At 50.6% G+C, this 21,932-nt stretch overlaps 1 protein-coding gene across 1 annotated transcript in view; it reads left to right on the top strand.

The window, feature by feature from the left end:
* Positions 1–16,867, top strand: part of Srp68 (signal recognition particle 68) — a 31,256-nt gene extending 14,389 nt beyond the window's left edge. Inside the window, exons 8-16 of the mRNA XM_051159087.1 lie at positions 888–1,028; positions 6,363–6,461; positions 8,109–8,173; positions 11,018–11,174; positions 13,270–13,364; positions 14,236–14,365; positions 14,839–14,914; positions 15,278–15,330; positions 16,083–16,867. Coding sequence (XP_051015044.1) covers positions 888–1,028; positions 6,363–6,461; positions 8,109–8,173; positions 11,018–11,174; positions 13,270–13,364; positions 14,236–14,365; positions 14,839–14,914; positions 15,278–15,330; positions 16,083–16,310 — 1,044 coding nt within the window. The 3' untranslated portion in view covers positions 16,311–16,867. The remainder of the gene's footprint in view (positions 1–887; positions 1,029–6,362; positions 6,462–8,108; positions 8,174–11,017; positions 11,175–13,269; positions 13,365–14,235; positions 14,366–14,838; positions 14,915–15,277; positions 15,331–16,082) is intronic.
* Positions 16,868–21,932: the final 5,065 nt, after the last annotated feature.

Genomic DNA, 21,932 nt, shown 5'->3' with positions numbered 1-21,932 from the left:
TGAGCCATCCCTCCAGCCCAGGTTTGGTTTTTTTGAGACAGGGTTTTCTCTGTGTAGCCTTGACTATCCTGGACTTACTTTGTAGACCAGGCTGGCCTTGAACTCACAGAGATCCACCTGCCTCTGCTTCCTGAGTGCTGGGATTTAAGGCGTGCACCACCACTGCCCAGCCTGTTTCCTAAATATTTAAATACTTAATTTATATGTATGTTTACTATCAACATATTATATGTCTACTATTTTTTTGTAGTTCTGGCTGGCCTAGAAATCACAGAGATCTGTCTAGCTTTGCTGGCAGGAGCAAAGGCATATGTCACTATACTTGATTTATAATCTTACTGTGTATCCCTTGCCTGGTCTGGATCACCATCTATAGACCAGGTTGGCCTTGAACTCATAGAAATCCATCTGCCTCTGCCTCCCAAGTGCTGGGATTAGGGTGTGCATCACCATGCCTGGACATTATACCACTGGGGTAGGGGTAGTGGTGGCGCACGCCTTTAATCCCAGCACTCGGGAGGCAGAGGTGAGTGAATCGCTGTGAGTTCGAGGCCAGCCTGGTCTACAAATTGAGTCCAGGACAGCCAGGGCTACACAGAGAAACCCTGTCTTGGGGGGGGAAAAAGAGCCATTAAACCTGGCAGTCTTTTTCTCTCCCTGAGCAAGTAATAGATTCATAGAAAAAATAAGAAATGTAAAAAATAGGGGGAAGAATTTTGACTTTCCCTCAACTAAAATTCATGATACCAGGGAAAATGTAAAACAAGTGGAAATTCTGTGTGCTCTCTGGTGTGCTGTGTGGGTTGGAGAGACAGCTGACAGGCGCGCTCTGCTCACCTGTCACAAGGCCACTCTGAAAGCTTTACACTCTTAAAACTACTTTGTAGGCCTTGATCACTCAGACCCGAGCCAAGCAGGCAGCTACCATGAGTGAAGTGGAGTGGAGGGGGAGGACCGTGCCCGTGAAGATTGACAAAGTGAGGATCTTCTTACTGGGATTGGCCGACAATGAAGCCGCCATTGTCCAGGTGAGGAGGGTGGACCCATGGTGCTGGCGTCCATGTGTATCCGAGAGTCACCTAGAGCTCAAGATGTAATGCTACTCAGGTGTTCCTCTCCCCAAAATAGAAATTATCTTAAAGCTGTTTGGGAGTTGGTAATGTAGAGATTATTGATATAATTGTTTTGGAGTCAAAAATCACATTTATTGAGCCTGTTTACAGTGACAGTTGTGGGGAAGGGAGCTTTAAGAGTCTGGCTCACCAGAGGGCCACACTCAGCCCAGCAGGTGGAGCAGCAGCTGTTGGGCTCCTGGAGTGTGACTTGATGCCCTCACTTCTCGCCCTCAGGGCTCCGTCTCACCCTGGCCGTTCAGGAGCCCCTGGATGGACCAGAATCTCTTGTTCTGTGTGTGCTGTGCATGTAATAACAGTGCAGAGCTGTACTTGAAGCCACTCGCTGACATAACTACCTGTTTGTGGCTGTGAACAACCAGGTGGCACCCCAGCCATAGAGCTCCAGGGGTACCCCTGAGGCGGCAGTGACGGCCCCTTAGAGCTCCCCCATAGGAGCTGAGGTGCTGTGGCCTCTCAGGGCAAGAGTGTCTGATACCTGCCAGTTAGTGGTGCACGCCAAGGTTGTCTGCTGCAGCCTGTGTTGATGAGGGTGTCGAGCGGCCACACTTTGCAGCCACTGTCCACAGGGGCTGCTGGGGGTCGGGGGCAGCGTTTAGCTGAGCGCATTGTTCAGCCGCTCTCCTCTCCTTTCCTTAAAGCTGAGCGACACACAGCGCCACGAGGCTCATTTTTCCTAAACTACAAGGCTGAAGAACTAACTCTTTTAGGTTTTCTGTTTTGCATTTATTTATTTTGTGAGTGGGTACACACATAGATACATGTTTGGGTTCTTGTGACTAAGGGCTGACATCTGGACAGACAAGCCTAAAGCATGCTGTCCAGGGCTAGGGTGCAGCTCGTCAGTCGCTGGATACCTCAGCTCCACCCCGAGCACCAGGAAGAAAAAGGCGTCCAAGATTGACCAAAGTTTTGATGATACTGGGAAGGAAAAAGATAAAGTGGCCACATTCTAAACTTGAGTTAATTAAAAAGAAAATCCAGTCAACCATGTGACCTCACCCAGTCGTTAGTTTAAGTGTGTGTTCCTAGCATCGGCATTCTATTTCCTATCCGTCTCATTGCACACATAGTAGCAGGTAGCCCCCTGTCGCTGTGTTATCAGACCTGCGCTGCACATGGCTCATAGCTTTGCTACGTGAAGTGGTTTTATTGTTTGGTGGTTCTGGTTGTGCAGGACTGAGATCAGATCCAGACCCTGAAGCATGCTAGACAACTGCTCTGCCATGGAGCCCTCAGCCCCTTTCCATGGTTTGTTTTGTTTGAAATACTTTTCATTCTGAAGCCTGGAACTTTCTAAGTAGGACAGACCAGGCTGGTCTCAAATTCACAGAAATCTGTCTGCATTATACCTGGCTGTCCTGGAACTTGCCCTATAGACAAGGCTGGCCTTGAATTCACAGAGATCTGCCTGGCTCTGTCTCCCAGGTGCTGGTATTAAAGGCCTTCCATGTTTTTAATTTCTATGGAGAATAGATTCCTTAAGCTACCAACACTGTATATCCACTAAATTTTTGTTATATTTTATTTTTTTTACCATGTGTGCAGTCACATGTATGCATGTGGAAGTCAGAGGACAATGTAAAGGGAGTCCGTTTCCTCCTTCCACAGTGTGCTTCCTAGCGATTGAACTCAGGTCTACAGGCTTGGTGGCAAGCACCCTCTAATCCTACTACTGGGGAGGCAGAAGCGGACATTTTTTTGTGATTCCAAAGCCATCCAGGGCTACACAGTGAGACTCTGGCCTTTAATACCAGCTTGTTGATTTTTACCCCCTTCAATTCTGGAAGAAAAAAAAAAAACCAACAAGCCTGTTTTCATTTTATTTATTTATTATTATGTCTTTTTTTTTTAATAATTTTTTTATTAATTCATTCTTGTTACATCTCAATGGTTATCCCATCCCTTGTATCCTCCCCTTCTTCCCTCCCTCCCTCCCATTTTCCCCTTTCTCCCCTCCCCTATGACTGTGCCTGAGGGGGACTTCCTCCCCCTTTATATGCTCATAGGGTATCAAGTCTCTTCCTGGGATTATTATTAGGTCTTACATGTACTTTCTGTGGGGATGAGGGAGACATGCATGGCACAGCACACAGGTGGTGTCAGAGGACAACCTAAGAAGTCCGCCTCCTCCCTCCCGCACGTGGGTCCCAGTGGTTGAACTCAGTTGAAGGCTGTCCCTGTCCCTGGTGAGCTAGCTCTGCCTTTCTGATGTCTGAGTAGAATGGAGAACATTTACCTTAACTTAAAAAAAAAAGTATGAACAAAAAAACAACAAAACCCAACCTTTCTTTACCATATTTCCTTGTGTTTCCTCTGGACCTCTCTCTCAGGGCTGGGTGAGGCTGGGTTCCTGTCCCCACGTCTCTCCTGTGGGTGTGGTGGGGAATGTGGCCAGGCTTGCCTTGTGTCTCTTAGTCACACACCACTGTCTCCCAACAATTTCTACCAACAAGTGAAAACAACCCAGGAATCTCTTTAATAGCAGGAGACACTGTAGCCAACTGTCTGCACACTGGCAGATTGAGTGCACCCTGAACGTTCGGAGTGTCATAAGACAGATCTAAGATTTACTGATTGCATGAGACTAGTAAGTAGCTCATTTCTAGGCCCCAGACACCGTGCCGTAGGCACACCTGGGAACAGGGCCCGGCCAGGCCACATGTTTTTATGCAGGGAGTTTGCTGTTTGTGTTGAGAACGCATCCCTGCTGGCCTGGGAGCAGATCTGGAGGCCTGGGATGTGGGAGAAGAGTCCTGCCTCTGCATGTTGAAAGGTGTGTCTCCTCTCGCGAGTCATCTTGGCATCAAATATAGGCTCTAGAGTAAATGTGAGCACTGAATATATAAAGACTTCCTGTTTGGAGGCACTGCCCTGGGCAGGAACAGTCACGGCACATTCTCAGATACTGGTGGGCTCTGAGTCACTGACAAGTGTAGGTGGCACATGGGAAACAGCCGATAAGCCTTTTCCTTCATTGCTGTGGGATGTCTTCAGAAAGCCCTCATTGGGGCCTAGCGCACGAATGGCCATCGAAAGCTGTCTACCGCCGGGGAAGGCATGAAGCGGCTTAGTGTCCAAGTTTAACATTTCCTACCATTTATCACCCATTGCCAGACAGCTGCACCCCAACCACCCGAGGGGCATGCTGTGGGCTCTCGGGCGGACCTTCTGTGGTGTCTGTTTGATCCTTAAGTGGTGCCGTGGGTTCTCAGATATCTTGCTCAGTTGTCACGGTTCTACTGTGATCCTGCTGTGAGAAACTGGTCAGTTTAACTATGTGTTTATGAGGCGCCTTCCCTGGAGTTGCAGCAGACAGCACGGTGCTGTGTTTGTATTGTTCTATTTCAATTGCCACAGATATTTAGTCCCCGCAGCTACGAGTGCTGGCTGCATTGCGGAGAGTTGTGAGAACGCATGCCCCTGCCGCATGTCTGTTGGCCAGCAGGCCCTGCTCTGCTGTGGAGGTGAGCTGATGAAGCCTTGCTGCCCTCAAGGTACAGGAGGCCATGGCCCTCATTTGTTCTCAGGTAGTGAGGGACAGAAACGCCAGGTGACCCCTAAGTGTAGGGTCTGTTTGGTTTAGATTGCACAATTTACAGAGATTTCTTTGTACTATAAAATGTGGGAAAACCACAAGTGTTCTTCAGAAAGTTTTCTCTGAGCTCCTTTGCCTCTTACAGGGGTGGGTGTTCTGAGCGGGCGTCTGGGCTTCTTTGGAGGCCAGTTAAATGTTGATGTTTTCAGGTCGGCTGTTAGCTCTGTGGAAAGTCAAACAGAACTGTGGAATGCTGCTGTTTTCATTTCAGTGGGTCTGCCAGTGGCACAGGTCCATCAGCCTTCTGCCTTCTGTGGCTCCCCTGCTCAGTCAGATTCTTTAGATCGGATAACATGGTGTTGCAGGCATTCGGTTAATGAATAATATTGTCATTTATCTGAGTTGTGTAGCAGAGGGTGACACCTAGTTTTGTACAAAGGCTGTCACCTTATTCTTGTCAACTGTCTGAACCCAAAAGTTGTTCTCAGAATTGGCCACCTATGACATTTGTCACAGTGTCTAGAGGAGACAATTTAGCCAGATACTTAGGAGAAGTGTCTTTCTGGTTGGATATTGATTAGTAATGTCTGTTTCTTGCTCGATTCTAAAAGAAGTCAGGAACTGCAGCTTGGCTGTCCTTTATAAAGGTTTGCAGACACACTCTGAGCCGTACTGATGCCATCTCGGGGGGTTGTCATGGCTGGGCATGTTGACTGTTCACATTTCCTCACTGACCCCCAACCAGTTTTGTGCAGTTCTACCCTTACAGCAGGGGCTCTGGGGAAAGGCAAAGGGAGGAAACTGTCTGCTCAGGCTTGGAGGAGCCACCACCCCTACTGGGAGCAGACCTTGCAGTACGGCAGCTCTAAGGTCACCCGTTCCTGCTGTAGCCCTCACCCACTGCTCTCTGTGTGGCCTGATGAGTGAATGCTGTGGAACTGTGCATCTGCTGGTCACTGAGGCCGGAGGTGGGGTGCGTGTTCTCATTAGGGAGGGACAGTTCTGCTGCCATGCAACAGGTGGACAAGAGAAAAGGGAAGAAACTTTGGTTGTTGTTCAGTGTGAGGAGGAGCATCCTGAGGGGCGCTGTAGGCTTCTCCAGGGACGCTAGGTGACGGGCCTTAGCAGAGGTAAGTAGTCTGATGGGGAGACACTCAGTGCCAGGGCCGGCAGCTGGGGCTGATCTCAGTGTGTCACGCTTTCAGTACAGTCCCCACGGCAGTATGAAGGTAAGAGCATCACAGCACAGTGCCGTGTAGGAGAGGCCGTGAGGGCTCCTGCGCTCTCAGAGGACCTGCTTCAGTTCATAGCACATGTGTTGGGTGGCTCACAACTCGAGCTCCAGGGGATCTGACACCCTCTTTTGGCCTTCATGAGCAACTGTATTCGTGCATATACACAGACAAGCACATATATAACTTTATTTATTTATTTCATTTATTTTCTGTGCTTTGGTGTTTTGCCTGCATGTATGTCTATGTGAGAGGGTCAGATCTTGGAGTTACAGACAGTTGTGAGCTGCCATGTGGGTGCTGGGATTTGAACCTGGGTCCTCTGAAAGAGCAGTCAGGGCCCTTAACCGCTGAGCTGTCTCTCCAGCCCTGGGGCAGGTGTGGTGGGAGGATCAGTTACTACTCTGCCCTCCTCCGGTTTGCTTAAAACAGTCTTCTGCTCCATTTGCTACCGTCTAGGCTGAAAGTGAAGAAACGAAGGAGCGGCTGTTCGAATCCATGCTCAGTGAGTGCCGAGACGCCCTGCAGGCCGTAAGGGAAGAGCTCAAGCCTGACCAGGTCAGACACCTGCCTTGTTCTGGGTCCTCCCCAGTCTTTCCTTTCCTCAGGGGTGGTCCTGGGGTCACTGTGCATCACTTGGCCATGGGGTGTTTGTAGAAGTGAGAACTTACAAACAGCGGAGGCCTGGGGAGGCTCGGTCAGTTTACAACTCATTCTCATGGCTTCTTCATAGTCATCCGGGGCTGCAGCCTCTGTCTCCAGGAGCGCTCCTGGTGCCTGGGGCTCCCCTTTTCTTTTTTCTTTTTCTTTTTCTTTTTTTTTTTTAAGATTTATTTGTTATTATGTGTATAGCACTCTGGCTGCATGTACACCTGCAGTCCAGAAGAGGGCACCAGATCACATTATAGATGGCTGTGAGCCACCATGTGGTTGCTGGGAATTAAACTCAGGACCTCTGAAAGAGCAGTCAGTGCTCTTAATTGCTGAGCCGTCTCTTCAGTCCTTTTTTGGGGTGATGGGGAGACTCCCCTTTTCTAATGGTGTCATTACTGTGATCCTTTTGGGCATCTAGACTGAAAATAAAAGAACCATTTTGTACCTTTCCATGTCACCACACCCTAGTCTCTCCTTTGTGATGACTCCACCTGTTGGTGTTTGTTGAGGCAGAATCTAACTGTGTAGCCCAAGATGGATTGCACTTCATGCCCCTGCCTCAGCCTGTGGATGGCTGGGCTTGCAGAGCTTGGTAGCCATGACTGGTTTTCACCTGTTCTTAAAGGGCATTTTAGCTTACCCAGAAATGGCTATAAAGGTGAGGTGGTGCACACCTGTGACTTACATTCTGAAGACTGAGGCAGGAGGACCACCAGTTTGGTAATTGGAAACACTTAAGTAAGCTGAGCACGGTGGCGCATACCTTTTATCCCAGTACTCATGAGGCAGAGGAAGGTGGTTGGACATGAGTTTGAGGCCAGCCTGGTCTACAGAGTGAGTCCAGGACAGCCAAGGCTACATAAAGAAACCCTGTCTCGAGAAATCAAAAAAGAAAAAGATAAGACTGACGTATTCGTAGCTGCAGTCTCTTCCATCACACACAGTAGTATCTCCTTGGGTGCCAGAGGACAAGGATGTAGGTGGCTTAGGGGGCTGGTCCTCAGCCTCGCTCAGGTGTGACAGCACAGGGTACACCAGGGAGAGTAGAATATGGGTCTAAAGTAGACCCTAGACTATGATCTGGCTGCTTTTTCTGTTTCATAGTTCTACTTGTTGAACCCAGGACCTTATGCATGCTGGGCAAGTCTTCTGGGTTTTTAAAAAGTAGTTTGAGCGAAGATCTCATTAAGTTTCCCAGGCTATAATCAGACCTAGGCTTTTCCTTTCTCAGTCTCATGAATAGCCAGGATTACAGGTACATGTCCCCACAGCTGGCACGACTGTGTTTGGGGTAAGACACAGGGAGCAGAGGACAGGAAGCCTCAACTGCTGCTCCAACAGAAAGGTGTGGCCTAGCATTCTGTCACTCAGCCAGGTTTTGGGTGTCATTGGCAGCTGGGTAACCTTGTCATTCTGTGATGTTAATAGGTGCTGGCTTCTGAGGGCATGACACCTGGTAGAATTTGTGGCGCTATGCAGATATAGACCACAGTAGTTGAAGGGTGCTGAGAGCCAGGGTCCGAGTTACTTTGTGCCTTTTTCCCTTTTCAGAAACAGAGAGATTATACCCTTGATGGAGAGTCGGGGAAGGTATCTAACCTCCAGTACCTGCACAGGTGAGGACTCACTTACTTTTGTGTGTGTTTATATACATTTAAGTTTCTAAATTGTATTTTATGTGTGTGGGTGCCTGCGTGTATATCTGTGCATCCCATGTGCCCATGGAGGCCAGAAGAGGACATTGGGTCCCCTGGAACTAGAATCACAGATGGTTGTGAGCTGCCTTGTGAGTGCTGGGAACCTAACTCTAGTCCTCTGCAAGAGCAGCCAGTGCTCTTAACTGCCAGCCTGCCTCTTGATCCCCCTACCTTCCTGTTTGCTTCAGACAGTCTCTTTTCATAGCCCTGGCTATCCTACAATTCACTGTGTAGACCAGGCTAGCTTTAAATTCATAGAAACCCACCTGACTCTGGCATCCCACACGGAGTGTCCAGGCCAGTGTAGCGTGGACCTTCACTAGCTGGTGCTTCTCTCACCAGCTCGACCATCGCTCCAGCCTTTGGATTTGTTGCTGTTGTTTGTGTGTATGCAGGATCTCACTGATAACTTAGGTTGGCCTCAAACTCTTGGGAATCCTCCTGCCTCGGTCTTCAGCATGGTGGAATTTCAGGCATGAACCACTACACCCAGCTTCAGCCAGTGACTTTGGAGCCGCTGTGACCTAGAGCTCACCCCCTCCCCTCTCCAACCGCGGCACATTATGTCACCTTTGCATGTAATGATTCCACCTGCGACTGGGTGTGAGGCCAGGGTCTGCCTGGCTCCCTCCAGTGCACTCATGGCCACCACCCTGTCTGCTGTGCTCACCATGCTTGCTGCTGCTGCTGCTGCTCCTGCGGCTGTCTTCGCACTGCCCTCTTGTGCCCGCTCGCTGCTTTTCTTCTACTCTTGATTTACTTAGTTTTAGAGTCAGAGTCTTAACATGTAACCTAGCCTGGCCTGGGACTTCTATGCAGCCTGGACTTGCCTCTAACTCACAGTAATCCTTCTGTCTCAGTCCACTAAGTTCTGGGATTGCAGGCCTGAGATGACATGTTGGCCCTCTGTGCTCTTTCCTGTACTTGTTTAAAATCCCCTTATCAGCTGGGCATGGTGGCGCACACCTTTAATCCCATTGCTCGGGAAGCAGAGGCAGGTGGATCACTGTGAGTTCGAGGCCAGCCTGGTCTACAAAGCAAGTCTAGGACAGCCAGGGCTACACAGAGAAACTATGTCTAGAAAAACCAAAAATAAATAAATAAAATAAAATCCCCTTACCACTTTCATTTTTCTTTCTTTCTTTCTTTCTTTCTTTTTTTTTTTTTTTTTTTTTTTTTTTTTTTTTTGGTTTTTCAAGACAGGGTTTCTCTGGACCCTGGACCCGCTTTGTAGACCAGGCTGGCCTTGAATTCATAGCGATCCACCTGCCTCTGCCTCCCGAGTGCTGGGATTATAGGCGTGCGCCACCACGCCCGCCTTCTTTCTCTTCTTTTGAAATTAAATTATCTTGTTCAGTTTAAGAGAGTCATTTTTTGTTTTTTGTTTGGTTTAGTTTTGGGAGGGTTTTGTTTGTTTCGTTTGTTTTGGTTTTTTGGAGGGGTGCATTTTAAAAGATAGGGTGGCCCTCAAGTCTAGCTAGCATAGAGCACATGAGGCCTAGTATTCCAGCTCAGAGCATCTTTTTTTTAACACACTGAAGAAGAACATATTACTTGAGAAAATCCCACTCCTCGCCCAGCTTTCCTTTGCATTTGGCCGCGAAATGTTAATTTGTTGCCCACTGCTTATAACTTACACAGTGAAATGCTCCTGTCTTCAGCTCTTCCTGCCCCTGTTTTCAGTTTTTGTTTGTTGAAAGTAATGGATGATTCTCATAAATACAGAGCCATGGGCGCGTGTGCCACAGTGGCAGGGCACCTTAGTCCCCCAGCCGCCGCCGCCACACACATACACACACACACACACGCGCGTGTGTGTGCTTTGTCTGTCTGTCTGTTTCCCTCCTCTCACGCCCCTCTCTCTTACACACACACACACACACACACACTCCTCTCTTCTCACACTTGAACTCCGTTCTTGGGTGTTTGGTATTTGTGAATGTCAAACTGACTGTCAGATGACTCAGGCCCTTGTGGTGTGTTTAGTCATCCTGAGGAGAAAGAGGCTCCTGGAGAGCTCGGCAGTCGAGTCTGCGTGGTTTAGAGCCCCAGAGTCACACCTGAGTTCACCTCCTGACCCGGAGCAAGGCCTCTGAACCTTCACCCCGGCTCAGACTAGGACAGGTGGGGGACCCTGAAGCCTTTGCTCTGAGGTCACCTTCCCACTTCAGAGGTGGCTGGTTAGAGTGGGAGTTCCCCCTCTCCTAAGCTCTCCACGTGTGAGAGGGCAGCTTTGGGGCAAAAATGAGGAGTCAGGAATTAGGTAGCTTTTGTGTTTCCCTGAAAGTCTGTAAACCTGTATCTTCTTGTGTATAATAGCAACTTTTAGGAAATTCTCATAATCTTCTCACCTGTTTCTCAGAATTAACTTTTCAGGTGTGTTAGCATTCTTCCCATGCTTCTCTCATCATTCAGAAGGTACTGCTGTGCCGATTGTAGCTGTAGTCTCCCCTGCTTTGCACATGCTCCACCGGGCTGGGGGCCCGCTGTGCTTTCTCACTTCTCATCCATGTGTGGCCTCTCCTAGTGTGAGTGGGGCCACGTGGTGATAGCACACTGCCCTGCTCCTCCCCTAGAAACTGGCTGCTGCTTTCTGAGGACTGGCAATGTCCTCTGAATCCAGGAGCTCTGTGCAGGGCCAGGTAGCCCTGCTGTGTGATCCTCCAACCTCCCGCCCCTCAGTCAGTCCCAGTCAGCCTAGTCCTCTTCCCGGAGCGTGAGCCTCCTTGAGTGTAACCTGAGCTGGCATGTGGTGCATTGCAGCTACCTGACCTACATCAAGCTGTCCACAGCCATCAGGCGGAACGAGAACATGGCCAAAGGCCTGCACCGGGCTCTGCTGCAGCAGCAGCCGGACGATGACAGCAAGCGCTCTCCCAGGCCGCAGGACCTGATCCGCCTCTATGACATCATTCTGCAGGTAGCCTGTGGGACGGGAAGGCAGCCGCCCTCCGCTGGGCTGAACACAAAATGATCTGGAGAGTGGAGGGAGGGCTGTTGAGAGCCTGGAGTGCCCGTAGCCTGTGGAAGACGAAGCCTCCTACTCCAAAGTTCAGACATTGTAAGGTGTAGATACTTGTGCCCTCAGGTGGTCGCTGAGTACTTCCGTTGTGCTGTGTCAGACACTCTACAGGTACTGGGGCATCCACACACCGGAGTCCATGCTGTGTCCGCCTGCCAGGGTTGGTCTCTTAGTGAGCTTGCTACACATAAGCCGAGCGTGCTGAGTCACACCTGTGATCCTAACACTTGGGATGCCCGAGCGAGCTATGTACTGTGTTCAGGTCAGCCTGGGCTAAATCATCTCCAGAAAAGCAGAGACCATAGGCTGGGGAAGTGGCTCAGGAGAGGACTTGCTGCCAGACCTTACTGTGGATCCTCACTCAGAGTCCACGTAAAAAGCCTGGCCTAGCAGTGAGCACCTGTGAGCCCAGCACTAGGTAAAGACTGGGGACCCTGGGACTCAATGGCCAGCTGGTCTAGCCAGGTGGGCGAGAGAGGTGGGGCTTTAAAGGACTGCTCAGCAGTTAAAGAATGCTTGCAATAGCTGGGCAGTGGTGGTGCATGCCTTTAATCCCAGCACTTGAGAGGCAGGTGGATCGCTGTGAGTTCGAGGCCAGCCTGGTCTACAAAGCGAGTCCAGGACAGTCAAGACTACACAGAGAAACCCTGTCTCAAAAAGCAAAAAAAAAAAAAAAAAAAGAGTACTTGCTATGAGCTGGGGAAATGACTCCGTGATTAAGAACATTATCACTTCTTGCAGGGCACAGGAGTTGGTTCCCAGCATCCCTGTGGGGTGGCTCACACTACATAGCACTCCAGGGAGTCCAACACCCACCTGTGGCCTCCATGGGCACACACAGACACACACAGAGATACACATAAATAAAGATAAAATTACTCTCTAAAACAACAGCAGTGCTAAAGACACTGCTGAACACAGTGGTGCACACCCTTAATCCCAGCACTCCCAGGCAGAGGCAGGTGGGTCTCTTGAGTTCCGGGCCAGCCTGGGCTATGTAGACCTGCATCCTTCCCAGAACTCAGCTCACATGGCTCACAGTCACCTGTAACTCCAGCTCCTCAGTCTCCGATGACCTCTTCTGGTCTCTCTGGACACCTGCACAGGTGATATACACAAACATACATACACATTCAAATAAATACATCATAAGCTTGTAATCCCAGCACTCAGAGAGGCAGAGGCAGGCAGATTGCTGTGAGTTTGAGGCCAGCCTGGTCTACAAAGCCAGCCAGTCCAGGACAGCCAAGACTACACAGAGAAACCCTATCTTGGAAAAAACAACAGCTAGCTAGATGGATGGATGGGTAGATAGGTAGATAGATAGATAGATAGATAGATAGATAGATAGATAGATAGATAGATAGATAAGACACTGGGCATGATGGTGTGTGACTTTAATCCCAAAATAAATAAATAAGTTTTTTTGTTGTCCTTTTTTTTTTTTTTTAAGTTGACACTAGGTGTGATGGTGACTTTTAATCGCAGTGCTTGGAAGGCAGAGGCAGGTAGATCTGTTAGTTCGAGGCCAGCGGGTCTGTCTTCATAGTGAGTTCCACAACAGCCAGACCTACATAATAGAGAGACTCTGTCTCAAAAAAGAAGGAAAAATTAAGCAGAGAACAATTAAGGAAGATGCCTGATGTTGACCTTTGGCCTCCGTGTGCGTGTGCTCATGTGTGCATAGTATATGTGCACACAAGCTGCCTGTTACCATCAAATGAGTGGACCAATCTGAAGTGCAGGTTTTCCAGTCTGTGTAGTCCAAGCAGTCTGTGAAGGTTGGTGAATTCAGTGGTAAAGGACACATAGGCTTTTGGTATGGGCAGGGCAGGGACACTGGGTGCAGCTGCTGCCAGGCCACACGTCACTGGCTTCCCATTACTTTGAGTGTGGACTCTACTTGTCTTTGCCCTCACCTGCTCCTAAAGGCCTTGTGATAAGGACAGGTGGGGCTTCTCCTTACGGTTTTCTTGTTGCATCTGTTATACAGAATCTCGTGGAGTTGCTGCAGCTTCCTGGCTTAGAAGAGGACAGAACCTTCCAGAAAGAAATAGGCCTCAAGACCCTGGTGTTCAAAGCTTACAGGTAATGTCTTTCAGATGAGAGGCCTCAGCTCTGCATCCCAGCAGTAAGGTCCCTGCCATGTCCTGCCCTGTGGGAGACACGGTCATTGTGTTAACTGGGGCTGCCTAGCTATACAGAGGACAGTCTGCCCAGTGCCTTTAAAGAAAATCCTCAGCAAAGATGGCAGGCAGGAGTTTCCGGAGTTCTTCATCTACGTTTCTGATAGACTTTAGGGTTAACCGTAGTTTCCTTCTCTTCCTTCCCAGTGAAAGCAGTAAAAGAGCCAAGCATTGGAGAGGTGTTGGCAAACTAGAGCAGCCAGTTGAGGGAGTGTGAGCTGGGGTGAAACCGAGCGTCTCAGTTCCTGAGATGAGTCTTGAAAGTGGCTGCTCAGCAAGGGAGGAGAGTGCATGCTGTCACCTTCCCTTGGCCCTCACCTCCCTAGGCAGCCATGTCTGCTCATGTGCTCCCTTCTGTTATGTCAAGGGCAACACCAAGGTTGGGCCCCCGTAGAATTTTGCTTTGGCTTTTTGAAGAAAGACGGTTAGAGGTAAATACGCAATTAAGGCTCAGACATGTAGACAGTGGTGAGTGGGGTTATGTTCAATCTAGTCAGCATTCCTCTCCTGCCTCCCTGTAGTTGCCACCATCCATGGGAACTGCCTCATTTGCAGTCAGCCACTGAAAGACAGTGGCTTGTGTTGGACCTGCAGAGCCATCTGAAATTGCTGGGGCGCACTCGGGAGTTTGGCAGCAGAGGACTAGGGCTGGGGTTTCCCAGGCAGTAGTCCAGAGTCCCGTTTCCAGATTGGACAGTAAGCCTGACAGCAAGGACGGCAGCCGTGGTGTCGGGCACGGTTGCTTTAGAATGCTATGACTCTTTCTCCATCAGGTGTTTTTTCATTGCTCAGTCCTACGTGCTGGTGAAGAAGTGGAGCGAAGCCCTCGTCCTGTATGACAGAGTGCTGAAATATGCAAATGAACTTAGTTCTGATGGGGGAGCCTTCAAGAACAGCCTGAAGGTGAGCTGCTGGCCTCCCCTTGTCTCCCAGCGCTAGTGAGGGGTGGGGACTGTGAGCGTACCCCAGCTGGCAGCCCTTCTCCCGTCATCCTGGGTCATCATCTCTAACTCACCCTGCTCTAGGCCTAAGGAGGGCGTAGCTATGCAGAAAGCCATTTCACCCAGCTGTGGGTGGGCACACCTGTAACCCTTGCCCTGCAGAGGCTGCAGGATCACGAGTCAGAAACTATTCTAGGCTGCAGAGCAAGCTCAGAGTCGACCATGACTGAAGAGCAAAAGCCTTTCCGAAGGTATGGGGCGGGGAATGCCACTTCTCCGGTTAAAGAGGAACAGGCCTCACGTACCTACTCTCAGACTAGCCACTCATTGCAACCACCTGGCAAAGTTTAGGAAGCCGCGTCTCCATCAGTGGTTCTGAGCGGAGTGGCTCACCGCCCCGCTTCCTGCTGCTGAGTGTGCATTCTGTTGCTGCAGGACCTGCCTGATGTGCAAGAGCTCATCACTCAAGTTCGGTCAGAGAAGTGCTCGTTGCAGGCTGCAGCCATCCTGGGTGAGCCACCGCCCTGGTCTTGCTGTGTCCCAGGCTCCCTCTACTCTTCTTCTACCCCCTACACCACTGTTTTTCTATAAAAACGCTGTTTGGGTTAATCTCTTAGCTTTGCTATTTCCTAGCCTTATTGCCTAGGACTGAACTGTGTAAAGGAATTTGAAAAGCCTGTCACACTGTCCCTTCTCCCCAGCATCTTCCAAACTCTGCAGGTGCTGTGGGGTGACCACAGTGGCTCTCTCGCTCTGTTCCTACTGACTAGCTCTACTTGAGATTTAGAGCCATGCCTGTCACGCTGCTGAAAAGCCTTATTGTGGCAAGAATGTGCCACGTCCCTGTTCTTACTGAATCCCTGTGGATTTTCAGATGCGAACGACTCCCATCAAGCAGAGGCCTCCTCCCAAGTCAAAGACAACACGGTAAGACCGGCTCTGGCATTTGGGGAGTCAGGGAGCACTCTGCTGTGGTTCTCGATACCCTTACTTCCTCCTTTTTCTTGCCCAGACACCCACAAGCCACCCAGATGGTTAGTTAGTTGTCCATCTCCCCCAGGGAAGTGGAGGAAGGCCTAATGCCCAGTGTCAGTAACTAACGTAAGCTGGGGACACATGAGGCTGAAGACATGGCTTAGTGCTTAAGAGCACTTGTTGCTCTTGCAGGGGACCCAGGTAGGCACCACATGGTGGCGCAGAGCCATTTCTTTTATTTTTTTATTTTTTGGTTTTACGAGACAGGGTTTCTCTGTGTGGCCTTGACTGCCCTGGACTCGCTTTGTAGACCAGTCTGGCCTCGAACTCACAGCAATCCACCTGCCTCTGCCTCCCAAGTGCTGGGATTAAAGGTGTGCTCCGCCGCCCGGCCGCAGAGCCCGCAGAGCCATTTCTAACTTCACTTGTAGGGGAGCCACTGATGTCTTCTGCCTTCCGCAGGCACTAGACGTGCAAGTAGGTCACATACATGTATTCAGGCAAAATATTCATACACACAGAAAAGAAGTAAGAACAGTTTCACAAAATGAGCTTGGGAGCATGCTGTGTGAGTTAGTCTTCAGACCTCATTCACAACCTGCGCACACACAACTGCAGCTGAAAGAATAGATGAGCTTACTGCGTGCCCAGCCCAGCAGAGGTCTGCTCGGGCCTTCTGATGGACGCTTTGATCTGTCTTCCAGCCTCTGGTTGAACGGTTTGAGACCTTTTGCCTGGACCCTTCCCTCGTCACCAAGCAAGCCAACCTCGTGCACTTCCCACCAGGATTCCAGCCCATCCCTTGCAAGCCGCTGTTTTTTGACCTGGCCCTCAACCATGTGGCCTTCCCACCCCTTGAGGACAAGTTGGAGCAGAAGACCAAGAGTGGCCTCACAGGATACATCAAGGGCATTTTTGGATTCAGGAGCTAACCAGGCTCTTCCTCAAGGGCAGGGAGGTCCTGACTTACTCTGTATTACGAGATGGACCGGGCAAGTTCCGTGGCATTAAATCCAAGTCTGCGTTGGCCCGGGCGGAGCTCAGCTCCCTCAGCCCTACGTCCTTACATCTTGTGTGTTTGTGACTTACTTTTGTAACCTGTCATCTTCTGGGCCCAGAGTCGGGGTCTCTCTGTCCCCTGTGCCTCCTGGGAACTGCTGCTGTCCTGACCCTTGCAAGCCATGGCTGATTACTTTTGGTCAGTATGTGTTCAAGGGTCCACACCAGGCTTGGGGGGCTTGGGAGTGTTTGTCATGTGTCCCCAGTCCCACAGATTTGAAATGAACTCCTTGCTGTGCGCGTCCAGAATCCCCTGAAGTTTGTCAGTGACTGAAACATGGGCAGTGTCACCCAGAGTTATGGTCAGCCTTACCTCCTCCTCTAAGAACAAGCAGAGCGCTCTATTTTTAACTATGTTATACTCGTAAATGACGAAACCAAATCTTCTATTAAAGGCAAAGATGATGGAGACTGTGCCCGTTCTTTCCTGTCCCCTCACCCGCCACCAGCTCTCCCGGGAATTGGTTGACTGCACCACAAGAGCAAGTGCGTGCCTTGATGGCAGCCAGTGGTGGCTGGTACCACATGGGAGTTGGAGGCAGTTTTCTGAGTCCCCATCTGTAAGTTTAGATGCTACCACGTTCTCATCGGCTTCCCTCCTTACCCTGTCGCCATTTTCTTTGGACATACTTTTCCTTAATTTTTGTTATGGCATCAGTAACAGACATCACAAGAAAGCGATGAGAATAAACCTGGCTTTCACCAGTTCCTCTCAGCGCCTCTGGAAAGCAGAGATCCACCAGGACTGAACTGTTGGCTCCATGTGGTGCAGAGCAGAACAGACTGAGGGCTGAGGGTGGATCCCAGCACACATGCTGGGCTACGGGAAGCATGCTGGGCTGGCCTGAAGGCATTTGGGAGACTGTGTTCTCTCTCAGGAATTGCTTGGGCGTCAAGGAGCCGCAGAGCTGTTTAGCAACGTGGTCCTGGGGCTCGGAGTATTTTTTGTCTCTGATTTAAGAGTTTCCTTTTCCGCTGTGAAGATACGGCAAGATGGATGGCTACAGCTTGACAGCCAAGCTTAGTCCCGAAGGCTCTGCTCAGTGTCCAGCTGGGCTGAGGGGGTGCTGGGGTCATGGCATCTTCCTTTGGGAGTGGTGACAGAACCCAGATCTTGCACATGCTGGCCAGGTGTTCTATGGCTGAGTCACTGAAGCCCGGGGCCTTTATTCCTACCCTCCCCCTCTGCCCTTACAGCCTCCCTGCACCCAGTCTCTGCCCTGAGGCCCTGTTGTGGGGGAGGGGGACTCCTCTACAGCACAGCTTTGTGGGGAGCCACACTCCAAATGATTAGGGATAGAAGCACACAGTATTCTGTGTTCTCCCTTTGAAGGTTGCTCAATGGTTTTCTCTTCCTTGAGGCTGTATATTTCTCCCAGCATCTCTCATCAGCACCCTGAGGAGCACTGGCATTGTCAGCCTTATGCTCACCATGGCATAATGCTGTAGAAGAGTGCATTTGGGTGACACACATAATGTGTTTACATGAGAAAATGGACCTGGCAGAGCTCAGGGCTGAGCTCTCTAATTCTTTCCCACAGGCAGGACTCAATGGACACTGAGGCAGCCTGTATCACAGTCCTCAGGCCCAGGAGGTAGGCCCTGTTTTATTGTGGCTCACCTCCCTTCCTGTCTGTCTCCCTGGGTTGAGAGGACTCGGCGAAGCCACACGTCAGCTTCAGCATCCCTATCTGATGGGCAGTGAAGATTCTGCTGGGAAAGCAGGCAGGTGCAGGAGGCCTTTAGACTCCTGGGTGGTTTTCCCATCATGGCCTCCCCTGATAGACGTCCCTTCCCCCAGCTCTTCTTTATGTCTGTCAAGAGTGAATTTTTAGAACCCCTGCTCATGGTGGGACGTTGCTAGGCCTTCCGCTGTAGCAACCAAGCAGTGAGCTGACAGCCTACCTTGGACCTCAGGAAGCACTTCTTCCTAAACGCTGAACACTCAGAGGGTAAGAAAATACCCAAAGATAGCAAAGACATGTGCTGTTGCTGATTTTTTTTTTTTTTTTTTTTAATCCCTTAGAAGACAGTTGTTGTCACAGGGAGATGGGAAACAGATTTATCTGTAGGATTTGTCGATGCGCCAAAGCTTGGGGAGAATAAATTGGGAGCCACCTGCATCTTGACAGCACCAACTGGAACAATCTAACCTGCTGTTCTTTTAGCCTTAGACATACTTGCACAATGGCTGTGGTTGGGGTATTCCTGGGCAGGCCCAAAACTCAGCTATCCGGTATGCATGCCTAACTTCCCCTCTGCATCATCTACACAGGAAGGGCTCTGCAAAGTCTCCAGAGGGATTGTTAGTTTCGTGTAGGTAAAAAAAAAAAAAAAAAACACCTAAAATGACATGTAAATTAAATTACTCTTACGGGGGGGGGGGTGTACCCATACTCTGTGGGTGTGGAGGTCAGAGGGCAACTCCCCACCCCATCCCCGAAACAGGGTTTTTTTGTGTAGCCCTGCCTGTCCTGGACTCACTTTGTAGACCAGGCTGGCCTCGAACTCTCAGAGACCCGCCTGCCTATGCCTCCCGAGTGCTGGGATGAAAGGCATGCATGCCACCATGCCCTGCTAGAGGGCAACTTTCAAGGGTCACTCTCCTGAGCACTGTGACAGGAGGCTTGGCCGTAGTTGTTAAATGCTGTTTCTAGTCCCTTGGTGTAGAAGGCCCCGGAAGAGGAGCAACGTGTATCCTCCACACACTCCCTGCGCTGCCCAGTCAGGGGCCTGTGCCACCTTTGTTCCTCTCCAAGCAGCCCTTCCTCTGGCTTTCCATTTTGTCAGGCAGACACACTGCCAAATGAACCTCCCCCAGACAGCCCTGCGGATTCCTGGGGCTCAACCTTGTGCCTGACAGAGGGAGGCTTCTCCCTCTAACTCCCCCAGCTGGCTGTCCTCTCTAGGCCCTGTTGGTGGGTGGCTCCTCTGTGCCCTGCTGGGGCAAAGAGCATAAGGGAAGGAAGTCATTCAGGTTGTCCAAGGGTCAGATGGTAGATTCTGTGCAAACTGAGGGCAATTTTTCTGCTTGCAGGGAAAAGAGAGTTAATTGCCACCATCTGCTCCCAGGCAGGCGACAAGGCCCTCTGAAGGGACTCCTGAGCTAGAGGAGGCTTGAGCCCTGGCATACTTGCCCAACGCCCCCTGGGGCCTAGCTGTACTTGTCTGCTCAGCCCTCTTCAGACCCTATGGTTTCACATGAGCTGCCCACCTCAGGCAGTGGTGCAGACTAGGAGCATGCGCACACTGCCACTGAAATCACCACGGGGCGAGGGGGACTGGAGAACTCGGCTGATTTCAAACCTCTGGATCCACAGAGGAGGAAGCAGGACAGGGGACAGGGAGCAGAAACCATGTCCCAGGGGCTGGAGGTGGGCACCTGGGGTGCCCCCTGTTCAACAGCTAGGTCAGAGCTAGGCTACTAGGTTTTTTTGTTTTTGTTTGTTTCCCTGTTTTAGACAGGGAACTCAGGCTGGCCTGGAACTCAGTACATAGGGTAGCTTGGCCTCAAGCTCTGCATTAGTCTCCTGCCTCTGCGCCATAGATGTGGAGGCCAGGCTGGCTTTGAAATTGTCACCTGACTGAGAATGACCTTGCACACTCTTGATCCACTCACAAGTGCTGGGGTAACAAACATGGCCCACACACCCACCTGTATCTCAGAGAATTCCGACACCAGCTATGAATGCAAGCCTCACCTGTATTATCAAGTTTGCTAGAAACCACAAATTTGTTTATTTTAAATTTTAAATTCTACGTGAAGCTAGGCGTGGTGGCGCACACCTATAATCCCAGCACTCAGGGAGGCAGAGGCAGGCAGGTCGCTGTGAGTTCGAGGCCAGCCTGGTCTACAATTTGAGTCCAGACCAGCCAAGGCTACACAGAGAAACCCTGTCTCAGAGGGGGGGAAAAAAAACCCCAAACCATCCTATGTGAGTATTTCGCCTACATGCTTCCCTCTGCACCACACGCAAGCAAAGCTTAGGTCAGAAGAGAGCATCAAATCCCCGGGAACTGACTTCACAGATAGCGGTGAGCCAACCTGTGAGTGCTACGGGTTGAACCTGGGTCCTCAGGAAGAGCTGCCAGAGCTCTTAACTGTTGCGCCCTCTCTTCTATCCCTAGTTATTTATAGCCAGAGGCAACCTTGCATGACTGCTCTTCCTGCCTCTGCCTTCCAGTGCTTGAACTCAAGTGTCAGCACACTGGGGTTTACGCAGCGCTGAATATTGACCTAGGGCCCTCATGAATACTAGGCTGGCCCTCTACCAACTGGACTTCATCCTCAGCAGTAAAAGCCAAATTTAAAGGGGGTGTGTGTGAGAGAGGGGCCATTAGCTGGGCATGGTGGCGCACGCCTTTAATCCCAGCACCTGGGAGGCAGAAGCAGGCAGATCTCTGTGAGTTCGAGACCAGCCTGGTCTACAAAGCAAGTCCAGGACAGCCAGGACTATAAAAGAAACCCTGTCTTGAAAAAATAAAAATAAATAAATATATAAAGGAGGGGCTATCATATTTAACTCAATATATTCAAAATATCATTGCAGTATGCCATTAATATTGAAGAAGTCAAACCTTTTTTTTTCCTTTTCCATAGAAAGTCTTTGCACATGGAGTACATCTCAATTTGGCTTAGGCATGTTCCAATGCCCAGTAGCCACAAGGCTGGTAGCTGCCATGTGCCACATTGCAGGCCTCAATAGAGACAGGAACAGAGTCAGGCTCTCTCCAGCGATTTATTCTTGGCACCAATGCCACTGCCACCTGAGTAGGAACCCCCTGCTGAGACGGGTTGGTTCCCTAGCCCATGGAGTCTTCTTGCCTACTGATGGCCGGCCCTCAGCTGGGAGTCGATTTGATTTGATCTGACAGTGGGCAGTCACACCAGGAAGTCAGCACTTGTTTTTCTTGCAGTGAGTCAATCAGCCCTTGAGCCTTGGAGCAGGCGTTGGGCCCCCCCCCCCCCCACCACAGTGCTCAAATACAGCCTAGGGGGGTGTTTCTGAAGAGGAGTGAGGCTCTGTGGCACAGACCAGGTGCCCTCTGGGTACCTTCCACCACCCCACCCGACCTCCCACAGCCACTTCCTCCTGGGAGGGCCCTGGCTCAAAGGTAAAGAAGGCTGTGCGGAGCAGTGAGAGGAAGGTGGTGGTTAGTGCTGACCTCCCGGCCATGCAGTCACTTAAATAGCCCCTTGTGAGAAGCGCCTGATTGCAAGGTGTTTGGAAGGAAATTATCACAGGGACTATTGCGGAGGAGGGCTGGGGTGGCTTCTATCTCACTAATCGTGCTGTGCCTGGAGCAGAGGCCACCTTGTTTTCTGTAGCTGTTTGATCTTGGCAGGGCCTCCTGTGGCCTTGTTCACCACACAACACCCCCTTTACCCCACCCCCCCACCCCACCGCACCCCCTTTCCCCCACCCCCCACCCCCACCACACCACACCCCCTACCCCCACTCCCACCCCACCGCACCCGTCTCCATTGCCACTAT

This window comes from Acomys russatus, chromosome 16 (assembly GCF_903995435.1).
Source record: "Acomys russatus chromosome 16, mAcoRus1.1, whole genome shotgun sequence".
NCBI classification, from domain to species: Eukaryota; Metazoa; Chordata; class Mammalia; order Rodentia; family Muridae; genus Acomys; species Acomys russatus.
This window is presented reverse-complemented; position numbering and strand designations above follow the sequence as displayed.